Below are 21,302 nucleotides of genomic sequence, written 5' to 3'. Positions count from 1 at the left end.
ACCAACAATATGGAGCATTTCAGGTAAGCTCAGGTGACTTTAACCAGGATTTTCTTTACATTGACAGACCACAGATGGCACAGAAAGACTGAAATAAACAGGGATTCTTCCTTTTATTACAAGTGCTGATAAGATGCAGAAAGATGCAAGGCAGATCTGGCCCAAGAGAAACCCTTTCTTTAATCATACTGAGATTTCTTTGACCATGCTGAGAAAGTCCATTGGGATAATCAGTTTCTGCTGCCTGGATCCGGTCCCCTGGGACTGCATCCTTTCTCAAGGAAAGTGATGGAAATATTTCAGAATTATTAATTGCCAAAATTGGCTGTTTTTTTTTTTCTTCCCCCCCACCCCAAAAAGTCAGAAAGAAAATGCAATGTAAGATGTTATTTGTTATAGTACATCAATACATGAATGTAGGACTATATAACAGTGTTTCTGGTGTTTCATGTCTACATGTCCATTTAACTTGTTATAAATATAGTATTTTATGTTATAACAAAATGTCTGGACATGACCTAAACAGAGCCCCTGAAGCTCCCATTGCTTCTCACACCTTCTTGTCTGCATGTCCTATTTCTTGCACTGTCTGTCCCATAGGAGCTCTACTCTCCCCTGGGCTTCCTATGTGTTCCAGACACATTCTTCTACCCAAGGAAAATATTTGCCTCTTTCCATATTCTTGTCCTAGAGGGAGAGGTGTACCTAGGATGGCCTCATTCCTCCTTCTGTCCTGCCAGAAGAGTGAGCAGCTGTGCTTTCTGATCATGAAATCCCTGCATTGTCAGCCTGAGACAATATACACTTCTGCTGGCAAAGAGGTCAGCCATAGCACTGCTCCAACCAGCAGTAAACTCCTCCCTTTAGCAACCAGCTGAGCCTTCACTTACACTAAGCAAGGTCAAATACCAGCTGGAGTTCCGGAAACCAAAGCGTACTGACACATACTGGCTCCAATAGTTTCCTAAGAGCCACATACCACCCTGCTTAACTACAGTTACCTTGGTACCTGCCCTGCAGGCAGCGGAACCTAGGTCTCCTGCTCATGTTTGGGTTTTTCAGCCGTCTTCTTGTGAGCTGAGACATTTCCTGAAAGAAACTGAGTAGTTCTCATTTGATGCTGACATGCTTACATACTGCTGCCACCGCGGAGCTCCCCCTGGTGCCGGGCTGCCCGCATCTCTGCGTACAGCTGCTGTGAGACAAACTGTGCAGGAGGTCTTGTTATCAGTGCTGGAGGCTGCTCCTGCTGCTAACCAAACGCATTTTCAAATGGTAGAGGAACCCGGTTGTGGTTTTATATACTTCTGGGCATTCACGACATGCTTAATGGTGTGCAACATCAGTATCCCTGGAGGATAGTAAGTGATGTTATCTGATCATACTCAGCAGGACGCTAATCATGTGGTTTAGACCTGTCAATTTTTTAGCTTCTCATCTGAAAAGCCCGAACAACAGCCCGGTCTTTGAAAAGCTTCTGGACACACAGTAGCACTGCTATATGTTCACACACTGTGCTTGCAGCACATCTGGCAGCAGGGCTTTGTCAGCAAAACTCAGCTTTGTGCCATGGCAGTAAGCCTATCCTCTAAATAAATCTCACCCAAGTGGTAAAATAAAGGTATTATATGTGTGCCTGCATCCATACTATGGCTACTGCTGTACCACATTGGGAAGGGCCAAGTAGCCCTGACAGGAGGAAGCCTATGATGTTCAGAGGCCACAGGCAGATCTATAAGAATATTGGTGTGTGATTTTTTTCCTCAGTTAATCCTAAATTCAGCCCAAATCAAAGTAAACTCACTCTTAGTCGTCGGCCCGGCGATCGCCCCCCCCCCACAAATGATGGGCATGCAAGGAGCTGAGCTGGGAAAGAGTTGGTTACAGACAGAGTGGAAGGAGGAAGGAGGCACAGAAGAACAGAGTGGTTAACAGATGTCTTCATTAAAAAAAAATCCAAACATCTGGTAGATGCAACTATCCTCTGTAACAGGTTTCTCATGAGCTTTGTTAAACCATGGCCCAAGTGTACCCACCCTGACGTGCAAAACCTATTTTGGCTGAGTATGACAAGTTTGAGAAACAGACTGTGAAATGAAGGCCAAGTCACATGCCTGTGCAGGGGGAAATAGGAGCAAGGCATCTTCAGGACCTTGGCTTCTCTCTCCTGGCTCATTAATGAGATTCTAAAATCTAATTAATAATGATGACTCCTGCTTGCATGTTCCTTTCTGGCTTTCAAAGTTTCTGGCTGTAATGTTATAATGTGATGGAAAGCACAGCAATAATAGCAGGGTAGCAAAGTCTTTAGCTGCAGCAAATGAGGACAAGCACAAAAGCAACAGTGTTAGATGCAGAAATGAAGGAGGGGGGGAAAAGCTGCTTAGCTCTAGCAGGTCTTAGGTTAGCAGGGATTTCCAGCAAGATACTTTTGCCTCCACTGCCAGCCCTTGAATGAGGTCTGGGAAGAGGTGGATCCTTGGCTCCACCCCACATGGTCACTCAGGTGCATTGCATGTACCTTAGCTCCCTGGGTTGGCCCTACCTTCCCACTGGGTGCTCAATCACTGCTTCAAGCCATGACTCAGCATTTCTGCTACACTGGGAAATGACACCCTGCAGAACAGAAAAAAACTGGTGTCACTGAAGGTATTTTAATGTGAGCTGATTCATAGCATTAGTACAAATGCATGGCTCTTAACTCACCAGATTATTTTTCAGAAACCTTGATTTGATCTGAGCTGAATAGAAATTGGAAGTTTTCCAGAGTTTCCCATAAACAAAAGGCTTCCCAGCCTCAGCAGCTCTTTAGACACTCAACATTTGTGCAGAGCAGCAGACCTGAGGCATTTTAATAAAATGTAAAGAATCTGACCACCGTAATCTAGAATAAATAAATAAATAGATAAATAAATAAATTCCACACTGATCTCACTCATTTCTGTAGGGCAAATAATATCTCCTGTATCTTCAGATGTGCTGCTCCTCTCTCCTGATGACAACAGAATGCAGTGAGGGCGGTATAGCATGGAGCAGCAAGTGGCTTGTGAGTCCTCACTGAAGGGGTGTCACTCCCAATGGAGTCTGGCACAGTTATTAAAGTAGACCCCTGGACATAGGCTACGAGCTCTGACCCACAGAGCAAAGTGGGGATAAACACTGTGTGCAGTCCTAGACTGTTCAGGGTACATGGAACTGGGGTGGAGCTGGCTTTCTCAAGTGCAGGTCCTGAGGCCTTTGGAGAGAAAGCCCATCAAAAAGGATAAAGCTGGGTTTGCTAACACCCCCACTCATATGCATACACACCAAGGAATGCCTGGCTGCTTTGTTCTCTGGCTTTTTTCAGACTGGCATTTTTCCAAACAAATCTGGATGACTCGTGGGCTGAGCCCTGCAGAAGACCTCAGGTGTTTGGTTTCCTGAGTGATATTTTGAAGCTTTCTTTTCTGACCCCCATTGAACTGTGACTGTGAAATCCTCCCTGGAGAACCCTGTCTCAGATCCAAGTAGATCTTGCTCTGATCAGGTGTGGTGTCTCAGAGGAGTGATAGGATCAACATCATCCTCCTGTAGATCTTCCTTCTCTGCCGGCAGCCAATTTCTCGCATACTGCTACAGGAAAAAAAAATTCTAATAAAAACAAACAACTCCCAGGGATGCTCCTGTGCATCACTCTGCCAAGGACTGGTGATCACATCAACATCTTGGTTCTCAGGCATCTGCCAAAAACCAATGGCTTTAGCCGGCACGATGGAGCAGGGGTGAGCCAGCTGTGATATAACGGGCAGAGCTCTGGTTCCTGGGGAGTCTTCTCTGCAGAGATGGGCTTCTTCATTTAATGGGTCTTGGATCTTATTTAACACATCGGCTCATGTACCGTGTGGGTGTAAAGAAGCTGTGTGTATATAATAAAAAACCTCAGCCTATTCAATAGCTAAGGGAGGCCTAATAAATTTGCCACTACAGCAAGTGTTAGTCTCTAGGGCCAATATTGAATGCTGGAGTTTAATAAACAAAAATTCTGAAGCAGAAGAACTAAAAGGTAAACCAGTTCAGCTGACAAAGCAAAAGCAATGTAATTAGAAATGAATGATTCTCCTGGCCTTGACCAGTCCCCGGGAACAGTATCTCAGGCTGGCTGTGTTAAGACTGCCTTCTGATGGCCCTCCTAAGTAAGGCTGCTCTCTTGACATACCTGGTGACCATACCATGGTCCCAGCCTGGGCCAAAGGGCACAGCCCAGAACATGCAGGCACTGATGTAACTGAATAGAATTTGGCAGCTAATGAGATATATTTGGCCAAACCCAGCTACAAGAACCTTGTGCTTGGATTTGGTCAAGCTCATTATGCTGTGCTGTACCCACTGCTCCAGCCTGTCCAAGTCTCTCTGAATGACATCTTGTTCCCTCTCAATTTCAGCTGTTGCAGCAGTACTGCAAAATCACTGACTACATAAGAAACCATCAGGTTTCAATACTGAAAAAAATATGCAGAACAATATATTAAATTCTGGTGAGTTGTAACTGCTTCTTGTTTACCAAAGGAGGCCTGCCACAACAACGAAAAATGGTGCCCAGATGTATGAGGAAGCAGAGCAGCACCTCCTTGTCTCATGGCATAGAGCTCAAGGCTGCAACAAGGGCATTATGTTTGGGTCATTGAAATATTGTTGATGCATCACCCTCAATAAGGCTGGATGTGCTATATGCTAAAGAAATTCTCATTCTCACAGGCCAGATCTATGTAAAAACTTCATTAGTGGGTATCAGCAAAAGATGGTTTTTTTTGCGGTAATATGGTCACCACATCAATATTTCACTGCAGTGAAGAGGAAGTTTTTAACTGGAAAGAGTAAAGCATTATTTACTCCACTCTGCGGAGGCTGCCCTTTTAGTTATGGCAGGGGTGTCAGACCCCTTCAGTGGAGAGGGCTGAATTATGTGCTGAGTGCATGGGTATACATTCAGTGCTTCTCACTTCCCCTGTTCACACGCTGGTTCCACCACACAGACAACCAATACAACAGGATCCTTATCGAGTAGCAGCTCCTTGAGAGGCAGACCGTGCCACAGAAGCACACCACAAGCATTTCATCTCCATCCTCTGCTCCCTCGTGGTCCGCCCAACAGCAAATGACTTCCTCCCACATCACCCTGCCTGGTGTGGGAGGCAGGAGTGGTGCTGGAGAAGCATGATCTGTGGCTTTGATTTTCTCCCTGAAGTTTGGGAGAGCAGTTGCCATGCCTACACATGAGGGCTTGACAGCATTCAGCAATGGCTCTCCTGCCTTCAGATCCACATGAGCACTCCATTGCAGAAACTACTTGGGTTTTTAGAGTTGTATGGAGGCTCCCCTTCAGCCTACTCAGGGAGAGGAGTTACACACACAGCCCTGCTGAATGCTACGCTTAATAAGCAAGTACAGACTTCCTGGATAAGTGGGTGGGGGAGACTCAGAAGCTGGGAGAAGGCCATCCCCGGCCCTCTTGATGACAAGAAGGAAGAGTCTGATTGTGCTTTTCTGCATGCACATGGCCTGCAGCATCATTGTAAATAATACTCTTAATAAAGAGCCAATTAGCCTAACAATCTCATTACTATCCAGCATGCAGTGAGGGAAGCACTGGCCAACGGCATAACAGTGAAGATGCATTCTCTGCTCCTCATTTCCTGCTGTACTGTAGGTAGGCAGAAGGAGACCTAAACAGATCTGCAAGACAGAAAATACACAGAGGGCTGAGAGGATGCCACGCAGACTTATAGTGAAGGTCCTATGGTGTGTTGCACTAAGCTCATTAACAAACACAGAACAACATGCTGCAAGGATCTGGCAGCAAGCTGTGAGCTGTGTACAGGGCAGAGGGAGACTGCAAAGTGGGGACAGTACGGGCAGAGGCAGCAGAGATGGCCCACAAAGAGGTTGCCTGGGCATTGCAGGTGTCTGTGACCACATGAAGAAAGAGCCCATGACTGGAGATGTTTTGACAAAATCATGCAAGTGATATTTGCATAGAGGCCATTCACACTATGTCTGGCTCATGATAGTCTGGAAATACATAAATAGCTGCATGGGATCTAGTGATAAATGCAGTGATCATCAAGCAAAAAAAAATCTTTGTTTTCTGTCTGTCCCTCATACATTGGGCTTACATTTTCTATCACAGAACTGAAAAAAGGCTGTTGTTGGATCAGGCTGCATGTTAATCATCCCCCTGAGCTGGAGCCTTGCACACTGGGGTTCAGCCTGAGTGGCTTTTTATAGCTGAGTTATAAACTTTTAAATGCCAAGCTTAATCAAAGCTACTGAGATGGCCATTTCAAAAGTGGTTTAAGAGAGATAGCCCTGATATATGACAGCACAGGAGGAGGGCAGGTAGCTCCTTCACAGTGTGTCTGGAAGGATCTGGTGGCTGGATGAGGGCATAACAGGGACACATCCCTTGAGTGTTCTCTCATCCTAGTGCTACTGCCCCGCAACCTCCAGCAAGTTCCCATGGGCTGCACTGCCCTGTCTCAGACCAAAACTAGGAAGGAAAATGTGGTTTAGCATCCCCTGGTTTACTAATAAGAATGCATATATGTATCCGCCTCTGCTAGGCAGGCTGCAAGACCAGTAGGTGAATGAGCCAAGCATTTAACATGGCACTGTGCAGTTACAAAACATACATAATCCAAGGGTTTCATTTAAAGCTGACAAAGCAACTATCCACAAAATCATGCTGAACAATGATAATAATAGCAATATCAGACCATGCAGAACCCCAAAGACTTTGAGCTGAGGCTTCTGGGGTGGCTAAAGCAGCTTTGCTCCTACCAGGAGGCTCTGCAAAATGTTGAACCCCTGAATTTTGCAGGTTGCAAAACTCCCAGGTTGCAGCTGCAAGTCTGAGAGCTTCCTCACTCTGCAACGTCACTGTGGTCAAAGCAGAACAAGATAGCCATCACTGCGAAGATAGGATAGAGGAATGAATCTGAATGAAAACAGGACAGGAACTTTTCAGGGTGTTCTTTCTAAATTTATTCATGTATTAAACAAACAGAAACTACAGCATGCATTGGATACTTTTCTTTATTGTACAACAAAACTATGGACTTGTTTGTAATTGCAGCATTTCCAGCAACATCAGGCAGACTTGTCGATGTTATCCAGTTTTGCACAGTCACTAGAGTGTCGCATCATGAATTATTAAATCAGTGCTTCGTGGTAATACATAATTTCTTATCAATTATTCATGCTAATGTGCGTGTAGTTTACTTAATTGTGTTATTGACGATCAAAAGTAATTTCCTGAAAATCCTCAAGGACAGAAAATTTAATCAGCATAACTACTTTTCAGATGCAATACTGTTAAGTATTCTTAATTTGCTCAACAATTCACTTATTTATGTACCTTTCTGGAGGAAATACGAGTTTAATCAAACAATTAGATTGAAGAGTTAGTATACAGAAGGGCTGAAGTTCAACTGAATGTAAGGTAATTATGTTGAAATGAAGTTGGGCCTGCCTCTTCGGAGTGGAAATAATTTTTTTTAATCTTTTTTTTTTGAGGCTGTGGAAATCTCAAAAACAAATTACGGTTGGGAAGATCACTAAGAAACCAGTGATTCTTTCTTTTCCAACTGCCCCCTTCAACAAAGCATGTCGTGATCTCCTTTATTTTGGTGGAAGAAGAAGGTTGTTGCTGTCATTCAAACTAAGCCATAATTTGCAGTCAGGGAAATGCTGTCCTTCTATAGCTCAGCAGAGCAGCTCCTCAAGATGGAGCAAATTGAAGAAGCACAGATTGCTGCATGTTTACTCCCACAGTTAGGACAGTTTAGGACTGCCTGAAAAAAAAGCAAAAACTGTGTGGCGAATGTAAAACAAAATGACTCCAGTAGAAGGACGTGGACCCTGTCAGGTTTTTCTTTGTGCTTAAGTCCAAGGACAGAGCTAGCATCTCCCTCCCTGATGGCTCATCAACAGAGGAAATAGATCCCACCCTGGAGGTATTCCCAGTACCCTTCACTTCCAGCGTAAAGAAGGTACTTGGTGCTGTGAGTCCATCCCTTGAACAGCAGGGCTTCCACCCTATGTGTGGGTCCTGACACCAAACACTGCCCTGGAGAAAGCATCACAGGAGGCTCCTGTGAGACCCAGAGAAATCCCAGGTACTTTGGGATTGTGGCATTTGTAGGCTAAGATCACTTGGGTAGGGAACAGAAAATTTTGCTGCCAACCTTACTTGGGGCTGCCTTTCCAAACACATCCTCAAACCACAGGGTCAGCAATGAATGTGGCAGAAAAACCTGGACTGCTAAATGAGAACCTGAAAACTCTGCTAGCTGAGGTTCTGTGCCGAAATCAGCCCCCTATGGTAAAAATCACCACTACAATGGACTCCTCTTACCAACAGGACAGACCTGAGCACTATTCTCACAAAGGAACTGCTCAGAAGACCTTTGGAGCTGACAGGAATCTTTCCACTGGCTTCCACATTACTTGATACAGTCTTAGAGCAGTGTTTTCATTCTATTCACTGCGGGCATCTGCGGACAATTTTAAGGAATCTGCAAAAGGCATCCGAGTAAAGCGAGTCTGTATCGTTAAGTTTAAACATGCTTCTACATTGCCCATGAAAGAAATATGCTAGAGCATCTGGTCTTATTCTGTTTGTGCTCTGCAGTGTTATGGGTCAGGAATAAGAGCATATTTCCTGAGGCATCAATATCTTCTCTGCACTGTGCCCACTGTGTAATAATTCATACATTTTCATGTCCAGAATCATTCCAATCAGCCTTCAATGAACAAAAGAGTCTGATTTTGGATGGCATAAAGGAATATCCTTCCAAATTTTATTTCCTATTTATTAAAAACTCATCGTGCAAAGACATATTTGTAGTGTTGCTATCCAGGATGATTTTGTTTCCCAGTCTTTCTTTCCAAAAGAATCACAGAATTGTAGGGGTTGGAAGGGACCTCTAGAGATCATCGAGTCCAACCCCCTGCCAAAGCAGGTTCCCTACACCAGGTCGCACAGGTAGGCATCCAGGCAGGTCTTGAACATCTCCAGCGAAGGAGACAATGAATGATGCTAAAATCCCCCCAGCTTTCTGCATATGGACATAACTGCACTCTCCATTAAAATACCAGCATTACCATTTGAAGCTAAGAACGCTGCTCTGGAGTCGTGTGTCTTTTATGTCTAACCTTGGGAATGACAAGACTAATATTCACATGGAAGCCTGTGCAAGGATTTTATTTATGGATAAGCTGATCTCAACATTTCCCCAGTAATCTACTCCACTGAATGTTTGGCTTTAAGGGAAAGGAAGGAAGAAGGAAAAATTACAAAGAGCTTTGTTCTATCTTTTTGCTTCTCTTACACCTGGCCTGCCTGGGGTAGATTTTGTTAAGAAGTCAAATGCCATCAGAAAACATCAGGCCAGGCTGGTGTAAACATGCACTTTCATGTGCCTGTGCACAATGAGGGTAAATGATGCCTGGAAGGCTCTCCTGCCCCAGACCACATACCTGGCAGCCATGCCCTGTTCATGCAGGATAAAGGACTATTGATGGTGGTGATCCCCAGGGAGCAGCCCCTGCTCCCCACATGGTGACTCTTATTCTTGGGAAGGTCAGAACCAGGTAGAGGTGGTTCAAGTCCCAAAGGCAGCTGGGGTTGCCCTGCTGCTGACAAATGCAGCCTTGGGAAGCATGGCTGAGGTGTGCAGAAGCAAGTCAGTGTCCTGGGCATTTTGGCATCTCTGGAATGTGGAACGGGAGATAAAAACAGTTTCACAAATGTTTCCAAACACAGATAGTGCCAATAAATCAGGAGAATGAACCTACAGCGGTGCAAAAGCAGCAAGGGTGTGTGAAAGGCAGCCAGAGTGGCCACTCAGACTTGCTGGGTCCCTGGTGGCCTGTGATGTGCTACTGAGGCACAGCCACTCTGCAGTTCCATCGATGGCAAAGCCCCGGTGTCTGGTCTTGGCTCCAAGGCTGTGGGGCTAGCATCAATGTGGCCTCATACACTCTTCTCCCCTTCCATGTGCTCCTTGGGTGGAGAGGGCTGCTTGTCCTGGCTGCTCTCTGGGCTGGGTTTGGCAGGAGGAGTGGGGCTTCCGTTTGTGGGCAGGAGGTTGGCAGACTGCAACACGGCCTCTGAGTGCTCCCTGGCTTTCATGCGCAGTGCAGCCACACTGGCAGTGCGGTTGCTTTGGCAGCCGTAGGTGGGCAGGAAGGAGAGGCCCATGGGGTCTGGAACGCAGCATGAGCACAGTGGGCTCCCTGGGAAGGAAGAAGACAAGGCAGCATCACTGCTGGGGAAGGTATGCTCCCAGCGGCAGGGCACCCTCGTGAGGATGGTCCTTTGACCTGGTCGGAGTGACTCACACCTACAAGTGCCACACCACGCACAGTATCTTTCCCTCAACAGTCAACCTGGAGAAGGCAGGGATGGGGTTTGAATCCCAGGTGGCATAAGTCCCCTCTTCAGTTTACATAGTAGATATGTAGATGCTTTCAGGATGTAGATTATTTTTAGAAAGCTAGATTCTGCTCTGCTGAGACCCACAGGGAAAGAATCATAGAATCATGGAACTGTTAAAGTTGGAAAGACCAATAATATAATCCAGTCCAGCCATCAGCCCATGTCTGTGACCACTCTAAACGAGGACACTCAGTGCAACATCTGCCCTTTTCTTGAATGCCCCCAAGGACAGTGATACCAACACTTCCCTGGACAGCCTGTTCCAATGCATCACTACTCTTTCTGAGAAGGAATTAAGCATACTATCCAACCCAAACCTCCCCTGGTGTGACTTAAGACCACTGACTCTTGTCCCATCACCAGTTACGCGGTAAAAGAAGCCAACCTCCCTCTTGCTACAATCTCCTTTCAGGTATATGTATATATACTCAAGATACGTACATATATATAGAGTATATATATACACGTATATATACTCTATAGAGAGTTCATATATTGCGAGACAAGCAGGTGACAGATGGAGCAATTGAGGGCAAGCAGAGTCAGAAGTGAGCAGAAAAGCTTAGATCATGCAGATTTCCCCACAGCCAAGATGGAACTTGTCTCCAGTTCCTATCCCAATTTACTGCTCCATGTCTACCCTCAGTCCCATGCTGGAGGTGTCCCCTGCCTTCCGCCAACAAACTGAAGACTGATCAGACTGGGCAGCAGAATTTGTTAGGTGAGTGTGGGGCTCCCACCCCTGCATCTGGAAGATTACTGCAGAGATAAAAAGCTGAAAATATCTTAGCAATTATGCAGGAACTAATGACCTTCTCCTATAGCACAGTAAGATGAGAAAGGATTTTTCTTGTCCGCACTCCAACTACAAGCATCAAGTCTGCTTGCATGAGTCTGTTCTGCCTTCAAGAGACAACCTCTGTTGTCTCTGTTGTGTCTGACAACACAAGAAGGGTCTCCAGAAGCAAATCAAAGCCTCCTAAAACTGCTGTTGTTGAGATGGCTTAGAGTCCCATCAGGAGGGGTGGGCCAGACTATCTTCACTCCAACAATCTGAGAAACACAGGCTGTGTCAAGCAGGAAATATAGTACTGGATAAGAAGTGAAATGGCTGAGCTGCCACTTTGATTTGCTCTCTGGTGAGAGACATAGTGGAACACCGCTCTCCCCAGAGTTCTTAATGGACACACAAACTCCATATCCTCTTCAGCCCCGAGCAGAAGCACATCTTCAGCTGATACACAAAGCAGGCAACAGCTAGGCTGCTCACAACCCGACAGTGTCTTCCTCTGATCTTTCCAAGCCAAGGACTTGTTTTAATTTCTGCAGTTAATATTTGAGTTAAATGGCTCATGACTAACTGATGGAACTAATAATCTGCAGGGAGCAGGTAGTTTTTCTCTTCCACTGCTGCTCTTGGTAGCCAGGGGTCAGCACCCATTTGTGAGGGATGAAGGCAAGACAGTTGTTTGTTTTTAGGATGTTGGCAAGACTTCTCCACAACAACTATCAGAAAGTAGCAGCTTGCAGGTAAGGTTCTCAAGAAAAGATGTAAAAAAGATTCTATAAGGCACAAACTATTAATGCAATCCCTTTTAGTATAACCCCTTCTATTCTCATTATACTCCCTGATAGATCATCTGATCAGCAGAACAATATTTTCATGAGTTTAGACATTCAAATGAATTACACAAGTGTATATTACTACTCGACAAATATCCTCCATTTTTGCTTTTTGCTGTAGGAAAATCTATCTTTAATTTCATTATCATTTTGAGCACAAGAGAAGTTTATAGCAAAATCCATTCAATAACACATTTTTTGTCACTAACTGTGCTCATAAAGTCATGTTTTGCCCTGATGAAATGCAGCCACTTCAAGTGTTCTGAATTTCTTTCACAAGAGGAAGGAGAGCAGGACTGGTGACTTAGAGTTCCTGCAGTTTGCAGGTCTTTCAGCTGTAGAAAGTCATTTTTTTCACTGCTAGTAAGTCCCACTGACTAAAAGTTGGTTTCCGAAATGGGACATGTAAATGTCTCTCTGTGCATCAGCTGTATTTGCACTGCTGCTCTCTTACACACTAAGATGTTCCACCAGAAATGAACACACTGCCAAGCCAAAGGAGAGGAGAAGTGGAAAAGAGTCCCTTTCAAAAGAATATAAACCAGCTCCAGCTTCTAAGAATAATTTTCATTCCATCATTAGAGAGGGATAAAATATTTAACATCCTTCAGTACCAACCTAAGCTCTTTGCTTAATAATTAGTGCTGATATTACCCATAGCTCTGCAACCTGAGGGTGCAGTTACCTGCAGTGGGAACTAGGATATCTAGCAGTATTTCACCCATAAATCACTCCTTGCATTTTCACTTAAGAATTCCAGGTTAAAACACTTGCAAACAACAGCTCCCACCTGAAAAAAAATACAGAGTATCTAGTGTCGTTTGCTCCACAATCTTGCTAGAGAATAAGAGAATAGGAGTTAGCCCAATTTCTATTTAATGTAAAAGGAAGATTGAATCTACCCTGCAATTGCCTGTGTCTGCAGGCAGCAAATCCAATGAAATCCATCGGACTTTGGTGGCATAAAGGCCAGGACAAATAATATGTGAATCAGCAGCCCATTCAGTCAGCCCATGACCCAAAAAAGACCCCATCCACACATAGTAGACATCACTATTCTCTTATATCTTATTGGAGTAGGCCTGAGCTTACAGGGAGGAGGGAGGAATTGTTCCTACTTAACATCTTCGGAGAAGTTTAGGCACCTATCTAACTCCCATCAAAATGAGTGAGGGTTAGACCTTTAGCCTTAGAACCCAATCCAGCTTTTTCTCTTGCAGTTTGATATCGCTTTAATGGGATTTGGAGCTGGTTACTACAATACAGACAGAGAACTGCTTTCTTTCCTTTAGGAACTTACTGCCTCCTGTACACAAAATTAAAATGCACAATTAGATTTCCATTAACTTAGAGCAAATTCTGCTGAATTGATCTGAACCTCCACGTATATGAGATCATACTTTAAATGCTCAGCCTGAACATAAATACTTAATGTCATAAATACAGTCTGAAATATTTGATCCACTTGGCAGTTTAATTGATCTACTACAGAGACTGACAGGAAAAATTAAATTAGTTCTGTCTTGTCTCTGCCAACGTTACATTTCAATTGTAATGATATTTGATCTACAATTTTGGTTGTGGACCTTTCTGTGCAATTCCCAGGTTCAGTTTCAGCTTAGAGTGAGATGGGAGTGGGGCTCATATCGATACAGGAGTATTTAAAACATATGTTTTCTATTTCAACCCAACAGTTTAAAGGATTTAACAGGCGGTCCTTTCAAAATACAAAAACTCAGTTCACTGCCTCTTGCAGTATTTGTGCATGTCCATGTTTGATGTGAACAGCTGAACAGCAAGTTAAGTGGGCGGGGTAAGTGAGGAAAAAATCGCTTTTAAATCATCACTTATCAATGCGTTCTGTTTACTTTGCAGTGAAAATATTACATTTATATTAAATATACTTTTTGTGTAGTCACGTTGATTTGGTTGGAAGGTCAAAAGCAACCTTGATTTCATAGTGTCATTCACCAGTCAGAGCTGATTCCAAAGGAAGCTCCCTTTTGCTCTTCATATATGTTGCCAAAACTGTATCTATTAAAGCCTGAGGAATAAGTGGGTAAAACATAGGTAGTTTTATCCAAACCTTTTAGAGCTGTGAAACAAGAGATTCAGAAGAATAGACTCAAGAAGAATGGACTCAAATGCTGAAATGGGGAGGAACCAGATACTTACAGCGTTATTTAGAGTAGCCTGTTGAAGTTGTGTTGCTGTGGAAAATGAATTTGTTAAACAGAATTCACTTGCTAATTTGCTATTTTACGTGATTTGCCATAGCCACATGCTGAGAAAAATCAGTACGTCTGTAACTGAGTACAAATCAATGACAGAGAAAGCAGAGGAACTCCCAAGTTCTGATTCCAGTTCCCCAGTCTCAAGGTAAACCGAGGCACTTCAGTAAGCACCAGTTCAGGGGTAAGTCAGGTCATTGAACACTTTTTGCCCAATGTCATTATGCTATGTAAGCTGGGAAAATTCTCTTCATCTTTACATAATAGAAATCAAAATGTAATGGATGAACAGCTCTAACTGGGGCTTCTTTGTTGGTATGATTTTTTTTCCTGGATACTGCAATTAAACCTCCCCTAATAGGAACAACAGCAACCATGGCAGCAACAAACCGTGAAGGAACGTAATCCCCTGGAATATCCACTTTGGTGGGCATAATGCAGTCTTGCTTTTCTATCAGCGAGTGGTGTGGAGGTGCCATAAAAACAACTGAGCTATAACTTGCACAGTGCAAAGCTGGAAGTGAATTATGAAAGTAATTCCCTGACAAGTGTAATTATTTCTCTCCTCACACACTGCACTTTGAATCACAGGGCCTGGGGAAATTTCATCGGAATGTAACAGATACACTTTTGGCCTCAGTCACCAGAAATGGTAGAACACTTCCGCTAAAACCGGAGATTCTTGTTTACACCCATTAATAACATCTTCTGCATTAATGAATTGCATTCATGCTGTCATCCATTAAGAAGGTACTTTGAGGTCTCTCTGCGCACAGAACGTTAGCTTCTCCTGATGACTCTACTGTTATACAGCCCATAAATAAAACAAGTATTTTCCCTTCATATTTGAGGTCTGCAATTAAATCTACTAAATGGACTGCAGATGCATAGTTTACAGTAAGTGATTCATCTTGGAAGACCATGGAAATGTCGAAGTTGCCACAATGAAGTAGCATTGTTGTCAAATTAAGACAATTTCAGAAAGTAACATACAACTGAAATTTCATCTGTGTGAGCTACACTTCTTCCTGACTATGAGCAGCAGTGAAAAACTGAAAACCGGAAGTAGAAAGCACAGTAATCCACCAACATTATGTCATTATGCTAATTATTCAAATGAGAAATTGCACAGGGATAACAGTTTTCTGCTTGGTTTCCAGAACAGACCCAGACTCATGTTCCAGCCATATCCACCAGCTACCCAGAAGCAGCATGTGCAGAACTCAGAGGAGCACTTCCCGTTGAAGAGCTGCAGAACTACACAGAGTGTAAAGCAAGCCTGCTCAGCACCATGCAGCCTGTCCAAAAGCAAAGCTGCCGCCCTGTACTTGGCCGTCCTGAGATTTTTTGTCTTTGCTAGACTGACTTCATCTGGGAAACTGTGCTTGTTATATCCTTGCATTATGAATTAGATACAGATAGCATGTACCCTAGATACTTTATGCAGCCTTGGAAACCTGGGGCTGGAGCCAAACCATCAAAGAGAAGAAGAAAGAGAGGTATTAGTTTCTTTATAAAAGACAGTGAACTCTCAGGTGGCAGAATGAAAACGGTCCCAGAGAGATGAAATAATTGTTAATTAGTTACATCACCATCATCACTTGTTATTCACTACATTGATTTTAGTTGTCTCCTTCTAAAGCATCAGTCAAATATTACTCACTGACACCAACAAAGTGTTGGCTCACAAGCCTGACAAAACACATCTTGCCTCCTCAGGAGGAAACATCCTAAACTTCCCAATGGTGTCTGATGTGCTCGGAGTGCCCTTTTGTCCGCTTTACAGACTTGCTGGAGAATGTCAGAATTGCTTTCCCAGTTGAGAGAATACATGTCTATTTACAGGATTCACATAGAGAACCTCTTTATCAGTATTTCCTTTGAAATTTGCATAGAAGAAAGCCGGGCTGTGCATCCACTGCTAGTGAAATGGCTTTAACTCTGGAGGAATTATTTTGGTTTCAAAAGCACTAAAAATTCCTGGTAGTTTCAAAACGTGGTCAGGATGAAGATAGGTGCCAGGAAGAGCTCTTAGCCACATGGCTTTTCAATTAAATGTGCAAAATCTTGTGGAAAAAAAGCAAAATATTGGAATTTTATGCCCTGTGTATAATTTAATGGGATTTTGCATTGCTCAAAGTTCTCTGTTCTCAGAATCATCATCGTATGGCTCAGTCAGTATTTCTGTTGCAAAATGAGACTAGATTCTCAAGGGAGATGCTTAGGAGACTTCATTAAGGTACAGAAGAACACTGAGTAATTTCCACCTAAACATATGGTCAGCTCTCCCTCAACAGACCTGAAGTTGTACAAACCAGCTCCTATCTCAGGAAGTGAGAAGGAGAGTGAAACTCTCTAAATTGAGCAAGACAAAGAAGACCATGTCAAGGCTTTGTGAACACTGAGCCTTTCTCTGCCTTTTCCTTCCTTCTCACAACTACACTCTCTTCTCCCAGACCTGCGTGTGAGCTCAGTTGCGCTCCGAGTCACATTAGTTTACAAGGACCGTCATTCACTTGCATTTCTGTACAAGAGTAAAACAGAACATGAATCGTGCCTGAGATCTTTTTGGTCTGCACTGGACCTTCAGAGATGGTCCTGCTTCTGACTGCCATTTAACCAGAGGGAAGCACAGGTCTGCTGTGAACAGACCCAATTCCACTCCAGGTGAATTGCGTTTGGAGAAACAGGGAAAAGGAACTTACAGTGGTGAGACAATGAAAGAGAAAACATAATTTCACATGTGAATACCTCAAGAAAGATGCTCCATTTATTCTCTGCTTATATAAATCAAACTTGCCACCTTATAGTCACATCCTTCCCTCTTAACACCAAAGCCAATATTTGATATTACTGAGACTTAACTGCAGAAGACAGGAGCAGCTCAACTGAGCAAGCATGACAACGTGTCAACAGGCATACACAGAACTCGTGGTAGGATCTGCAGCTGGATTTCTTAAAATCACAGTACCCTACAAAATACCCTTGCACACACCCAGAAACTTCTAGTGTCACACAGGAAAATGTAAACCAAAGCATCTCAGCAAGGAACTGAAGGTGTAGCTGAAAAATTCATCATACATGCACAAGATAGCTGCCCATCTCTGCCCAAATTACAAAAAATCTTTATTTTATCTGGGAACAGTGTTTCAGGGGCACTGTCTGTTAACCTGGGCAACTGTCTGCCTAATGATTATATCTGCCTGAGATTTGGGACTAGGATTTTTCCTGCCTCTAGGTTGTAAAACTGCTATCAAGCAAAAAGTAGCAGATTATTGGTTTTTCAGTTTAGTGACTGGTTCGTAAAATCACAGAAAAGAAGATCCGTAAGTCTTCCAAATAAATAAAACTTTAAAAACCCTCATGACAAATGTTTCATTTGTCCATTTTTATTTCATTTTGCTGAGCCTCCATTTCTTGCTATTATTTTCTTTAAAATTTAGCTAAATTTAAGCACGAAATGTGAGGAGGTATTGATGCATTTGATTTCAAAAAGTACTTATTTGTAAATTTTAAGGAAAAAAGCAGCCAATTCCACCTGAAATTATTTACTGAGCACAATCAATCCTTTTTTCACACCCAGGATGACATTGTTAGCAAATAATTTTTTGCCCCCCTAAGATTGCTTGTATCTACTCCAGAGAGGCTATTCCTGCCCAGCGTGGTCACAGAGCAGAGGTGGAGGGGACTGTACAGTCCAACAGCCACTGTCTGCCACAGCATTTGGGTTGACTGTCATCCTTTTAGCTCTAGGGCTTAGGTCACACCTCTGTGGCCTTTCTCAATTCAAAATCACCTGCCAAAATGGCACTTGCTGTGCTTTCTGCTCTTTTTGGAAAGACTTGGAGAAAGAGGGAAGAGAGGACAGAACAAACTCTGCAATTCAAAGCTTTTGCTTCAGGAATAAATCTCAACTGCACTGATTCAAGTGGAAATACTCAAGAGGAACATGAGGTATGCCAGGGAGCATAGCAAGAGACTGTAGAGGACTTCAATTTTCATAGCAGAAGGTCCTCAACAGGGAAATTTTCCTCTCAAAATATTGCACCACACTGAGCACAAAGAAAAGCTACGTGCCACTTTGTGCTTGGCAGTGCTATGAGACTGTACATCCTATAAATCTATAAATTGAATTCATCCTGCTTGCACCCTTAGTCTTAGAAATTACTGGACTAGGAACAGCTAATGGATCAGCTGGCGATTTATTTTTAAAAGATGCATACTGCTGCTTTTTGCAGCCCAAAGGGATATGGACACTGGATATAAGCATCCTGAGCCTGGATCCCACGTAATTACTTTGCATAGTGCTCTGTCCCCATGTACTAGCTGTGTTCAAGTTTTCAGGAAGATATGCTGGTCAAGAGAGGAAAGGTCTAAGAGTTGCAGAGAAGTACTACATAGGAAACTGCATACGAAGAGGGGATGAAATATCAGTAATGATGCCAGGCAATGTATAATGCAAAAGGATGTGAATAATTAATTTATTAGCATAAATGTGACTCTTTAAAAAGAAACACATGCGAAGAGAACTTTAAAAGACCAAACCATACCTGTCTGGTTGCAAACTCTGACCTCGCTGAAGATAACTGAGCAAAATGATAGAGTTTACCCGCAAACCACGCTACTAGAAGAGACTCATTCCTGTGCCCACAGCATCAGTCAATGCAACTACAACCAATTGCAACAGAGAGGATCTACCACATCCCAATGGCTTTTCACTGGCAAAGGTAGGAGCATCCACCAAACATGATGAAGCTGCTCTTTAAGCTGCTATCCAAAGTTAAAATCACTTACCTTTTAGAGATGCAACGTGGGATAAAGCTTGTGCATAGGTGGCTGTGTTGAGAAGAGTCCCAGGCAGGCAGGAGGGGAAGAAGGGTCCTGTAGGACCGACTGCTCGACTCAGGCTGAGGGAGAAGAGAAAGCAGCCTTTAGAATTAGAGCAGCTGACTCCAAAAACAGTGCACGTATGTACACCAACAGGTTCCCCAGGGCAGTGGTCAAGGCACTGAGCTTGGTGGAATTGAGAAGTGTCCAGGCAACACTCTTAAACATATGGTCTGATTTTTGGGGGGCTTGGTATGGAGCCAGGAATTTGGCTCAATGGTCATTACGGATCCCTTCCAGTTCAGGATATTCTGTGATTCTGTAATTCTGTACTGCTGTCTTGAGAAAAAACTGGAGGGGACTAAGCCTGGGGACTAAGCCTGGGTAACATCAGCCTCCCACAGCCACCAGTTCCTCACACCCGCATGGGCAGAAGGGAGTTGATGGTGGTTCATCTTCTAATGGTTTAGGTTGTACTTGAAACTGATACTATCCAGGTGCAGGCTTAACATCTATCAGTACATGTATGTCCATAAACACAGTGCATGCTTGTCCCAGAGAGCAGCAGCTGATTATTCTTACCTCTGCTGGATCTCCAGACTCTCTTTTTTATTCCTAGTTTGATCAGCTGGAGAAGGGGAATTTAAGTTCCTGACAGGAGGCGCCACCTCAGCCATTGCTTCCTTAGAGCCTTCTTGGTCAGAAGCTCCCCTCTCTGTTTTCCTCCATTTAGCTCTTCTATTCTGGAACCACACCTGGAGCAGGAGATCAAGCCAGGCTGAATGCCACATTTAGCCAAATGTAAAGGAAGTCAACATTTGCCGAATTTTTACTCTGGTGAGTTTGGATTTTGGATAAAATCTCTCCTTATTTGTGTTCATGTTGTTATCCTAGAGGAGCCTTAATATTACATTTCTCTCTTGAATATTTATCTATATGGAAAACAAGCCAAAAACAAAAGTTTTGAGGATTTTTTTGTAACCTTGGAGCAGATGCTCTGAAAGCACCATATTTGAGGTGGAAAATGCCAAACCTCCCTCGAGGCCAAGGAATCCACATTTTAATACATGACTTCAAGTATAGGCAAGATTTTTATTATTCTCCTCCTCCAACTCCATTTTAGTTAGCTGCCTTTTAATTGCATATATCAGCAAACGTTGAATAATGATTTTATCTATATTCTAAATTTAGAGCAGTTAAATGCAAAGCAAAATGCAGACACTTCCTTGCGTCTTAATTGAATGAAGGTCACAGCTATAACAACATTTAATTGAGCTATTTTTCATTATCATATTTTAATGACTTTGCACTGACAGTTCGCCTGCTTCTGAGGAAAGAGCATGATGAAGTCGTTTATTTCCCTATTTAGTTATTGTTTGACAACATCATCTTCGATTAAGACTCCGCTTTATAGCACATTAATCATATTTGAATGAGCAAGGGGTATAAATGTAAACATATCTCCCATCCTCTGTGTTTCCCCATGTCCCTGCATGAAAGCAGGCTAAACAAATGCTTGCATCTATTGTCTGTTTGCATAATAGCCAACAACAAGGCTAAACACCCGTCCTCAGCAATCCAATTGTCACCACCCCTATCTCACCCTTGCACCTTTCAGGAAGAAGTTATGATCTTCCACTTCTGAATGCTCAATAATTGTCCCATTTATCTCAATTTGCAGTTCAGTCTTTAGACACCAATAGCCAAAATGGCATTTTTTATTATTTTTTTTAAGCCAGTACCTACAATGCACTAGCAAAATAAGATTTTCATTTCCAAATAATAATCATTTTAATTTGCCCACATATGACCAATGATTCATGTTCAGATTTAATAATCAGGATCACATAATCTGATTATAGAAGAAATAATTTGTTTACAATCCCCAATTTACTGTGGTGAATTCCATTATCTCTCTTCAGCCATTGGGTTTTAAGAGATACTAACATGACCCTAGGGAACAAAAGGCAAGCTATTATATTTCCTACAATTAGATCTTTGCATAGTCTTAACCCCAAGCACCTAAAAAAGAAAAAAAAAAAAAAAAAGAAGAAAAAAGGAAAAAAAAGAAAAAAAAAACAACAAAAAACAGAAACAGCATGCAAAAAAGCCACATAAATAAAATTAATACATAATTGGGTTCA

General features: G+C 43.0%; 1 protein-coding gene across 1 annotated transcript in view; it reads right to left on the bottom strand.

The window, feature by feature from the left end:
* Positions 1 to 10,012: 10,012 nt before the first annotated feature.
* The window catches only part of DRGX (dorsal root ganglia homeobox), a 14,333-nt gene continuing 3,043 nt past the window's right edge, over positions 10,013 to 21,302 (bottom strand). Inside the window, exons 4-6 of the mRNA XM_042818807.1 lie at positions 19,741 to 19,913; positions 19,126 to 19,238; positions 10,013 to 10,275 (exon numbers count right to left, since the gene is read on the bottom strand). Of these exons, the coding sequence (XP_042674741.1) occupies positions 10,013 to 10,275; positions 19,126 to 19,238; positions 19,741 to 19,913 (549 nt within the window). The remainder of the gene's footprint in view (positions 10,276 to 19,125; positions 19,239 to 19,740; positions 19,914 to 21,302) is intronic.

The sequence above is a fragment of the Centrocercus urophasianus genome, unplaced genomic scaffold (assembly GCF_019232065.1).
Source record: "Centrocercus urophasianus isolate 14NV4802_14NV808 unplaced genomic scaffold, USGS_Curo_1.0 seq_17, whole genome shotgun sequence".
Taxonomy (NCBI): Eukaryota; Metazoa; Chordata; class Aves; order Galliformes; family Phasianidae; genus Centrocercus; species Centrocercus urophasianus.
Note: the sequence above shows the minus strand (reverse complement) of the source record. Positions and strands in the feature narration are given on the sequence as shown.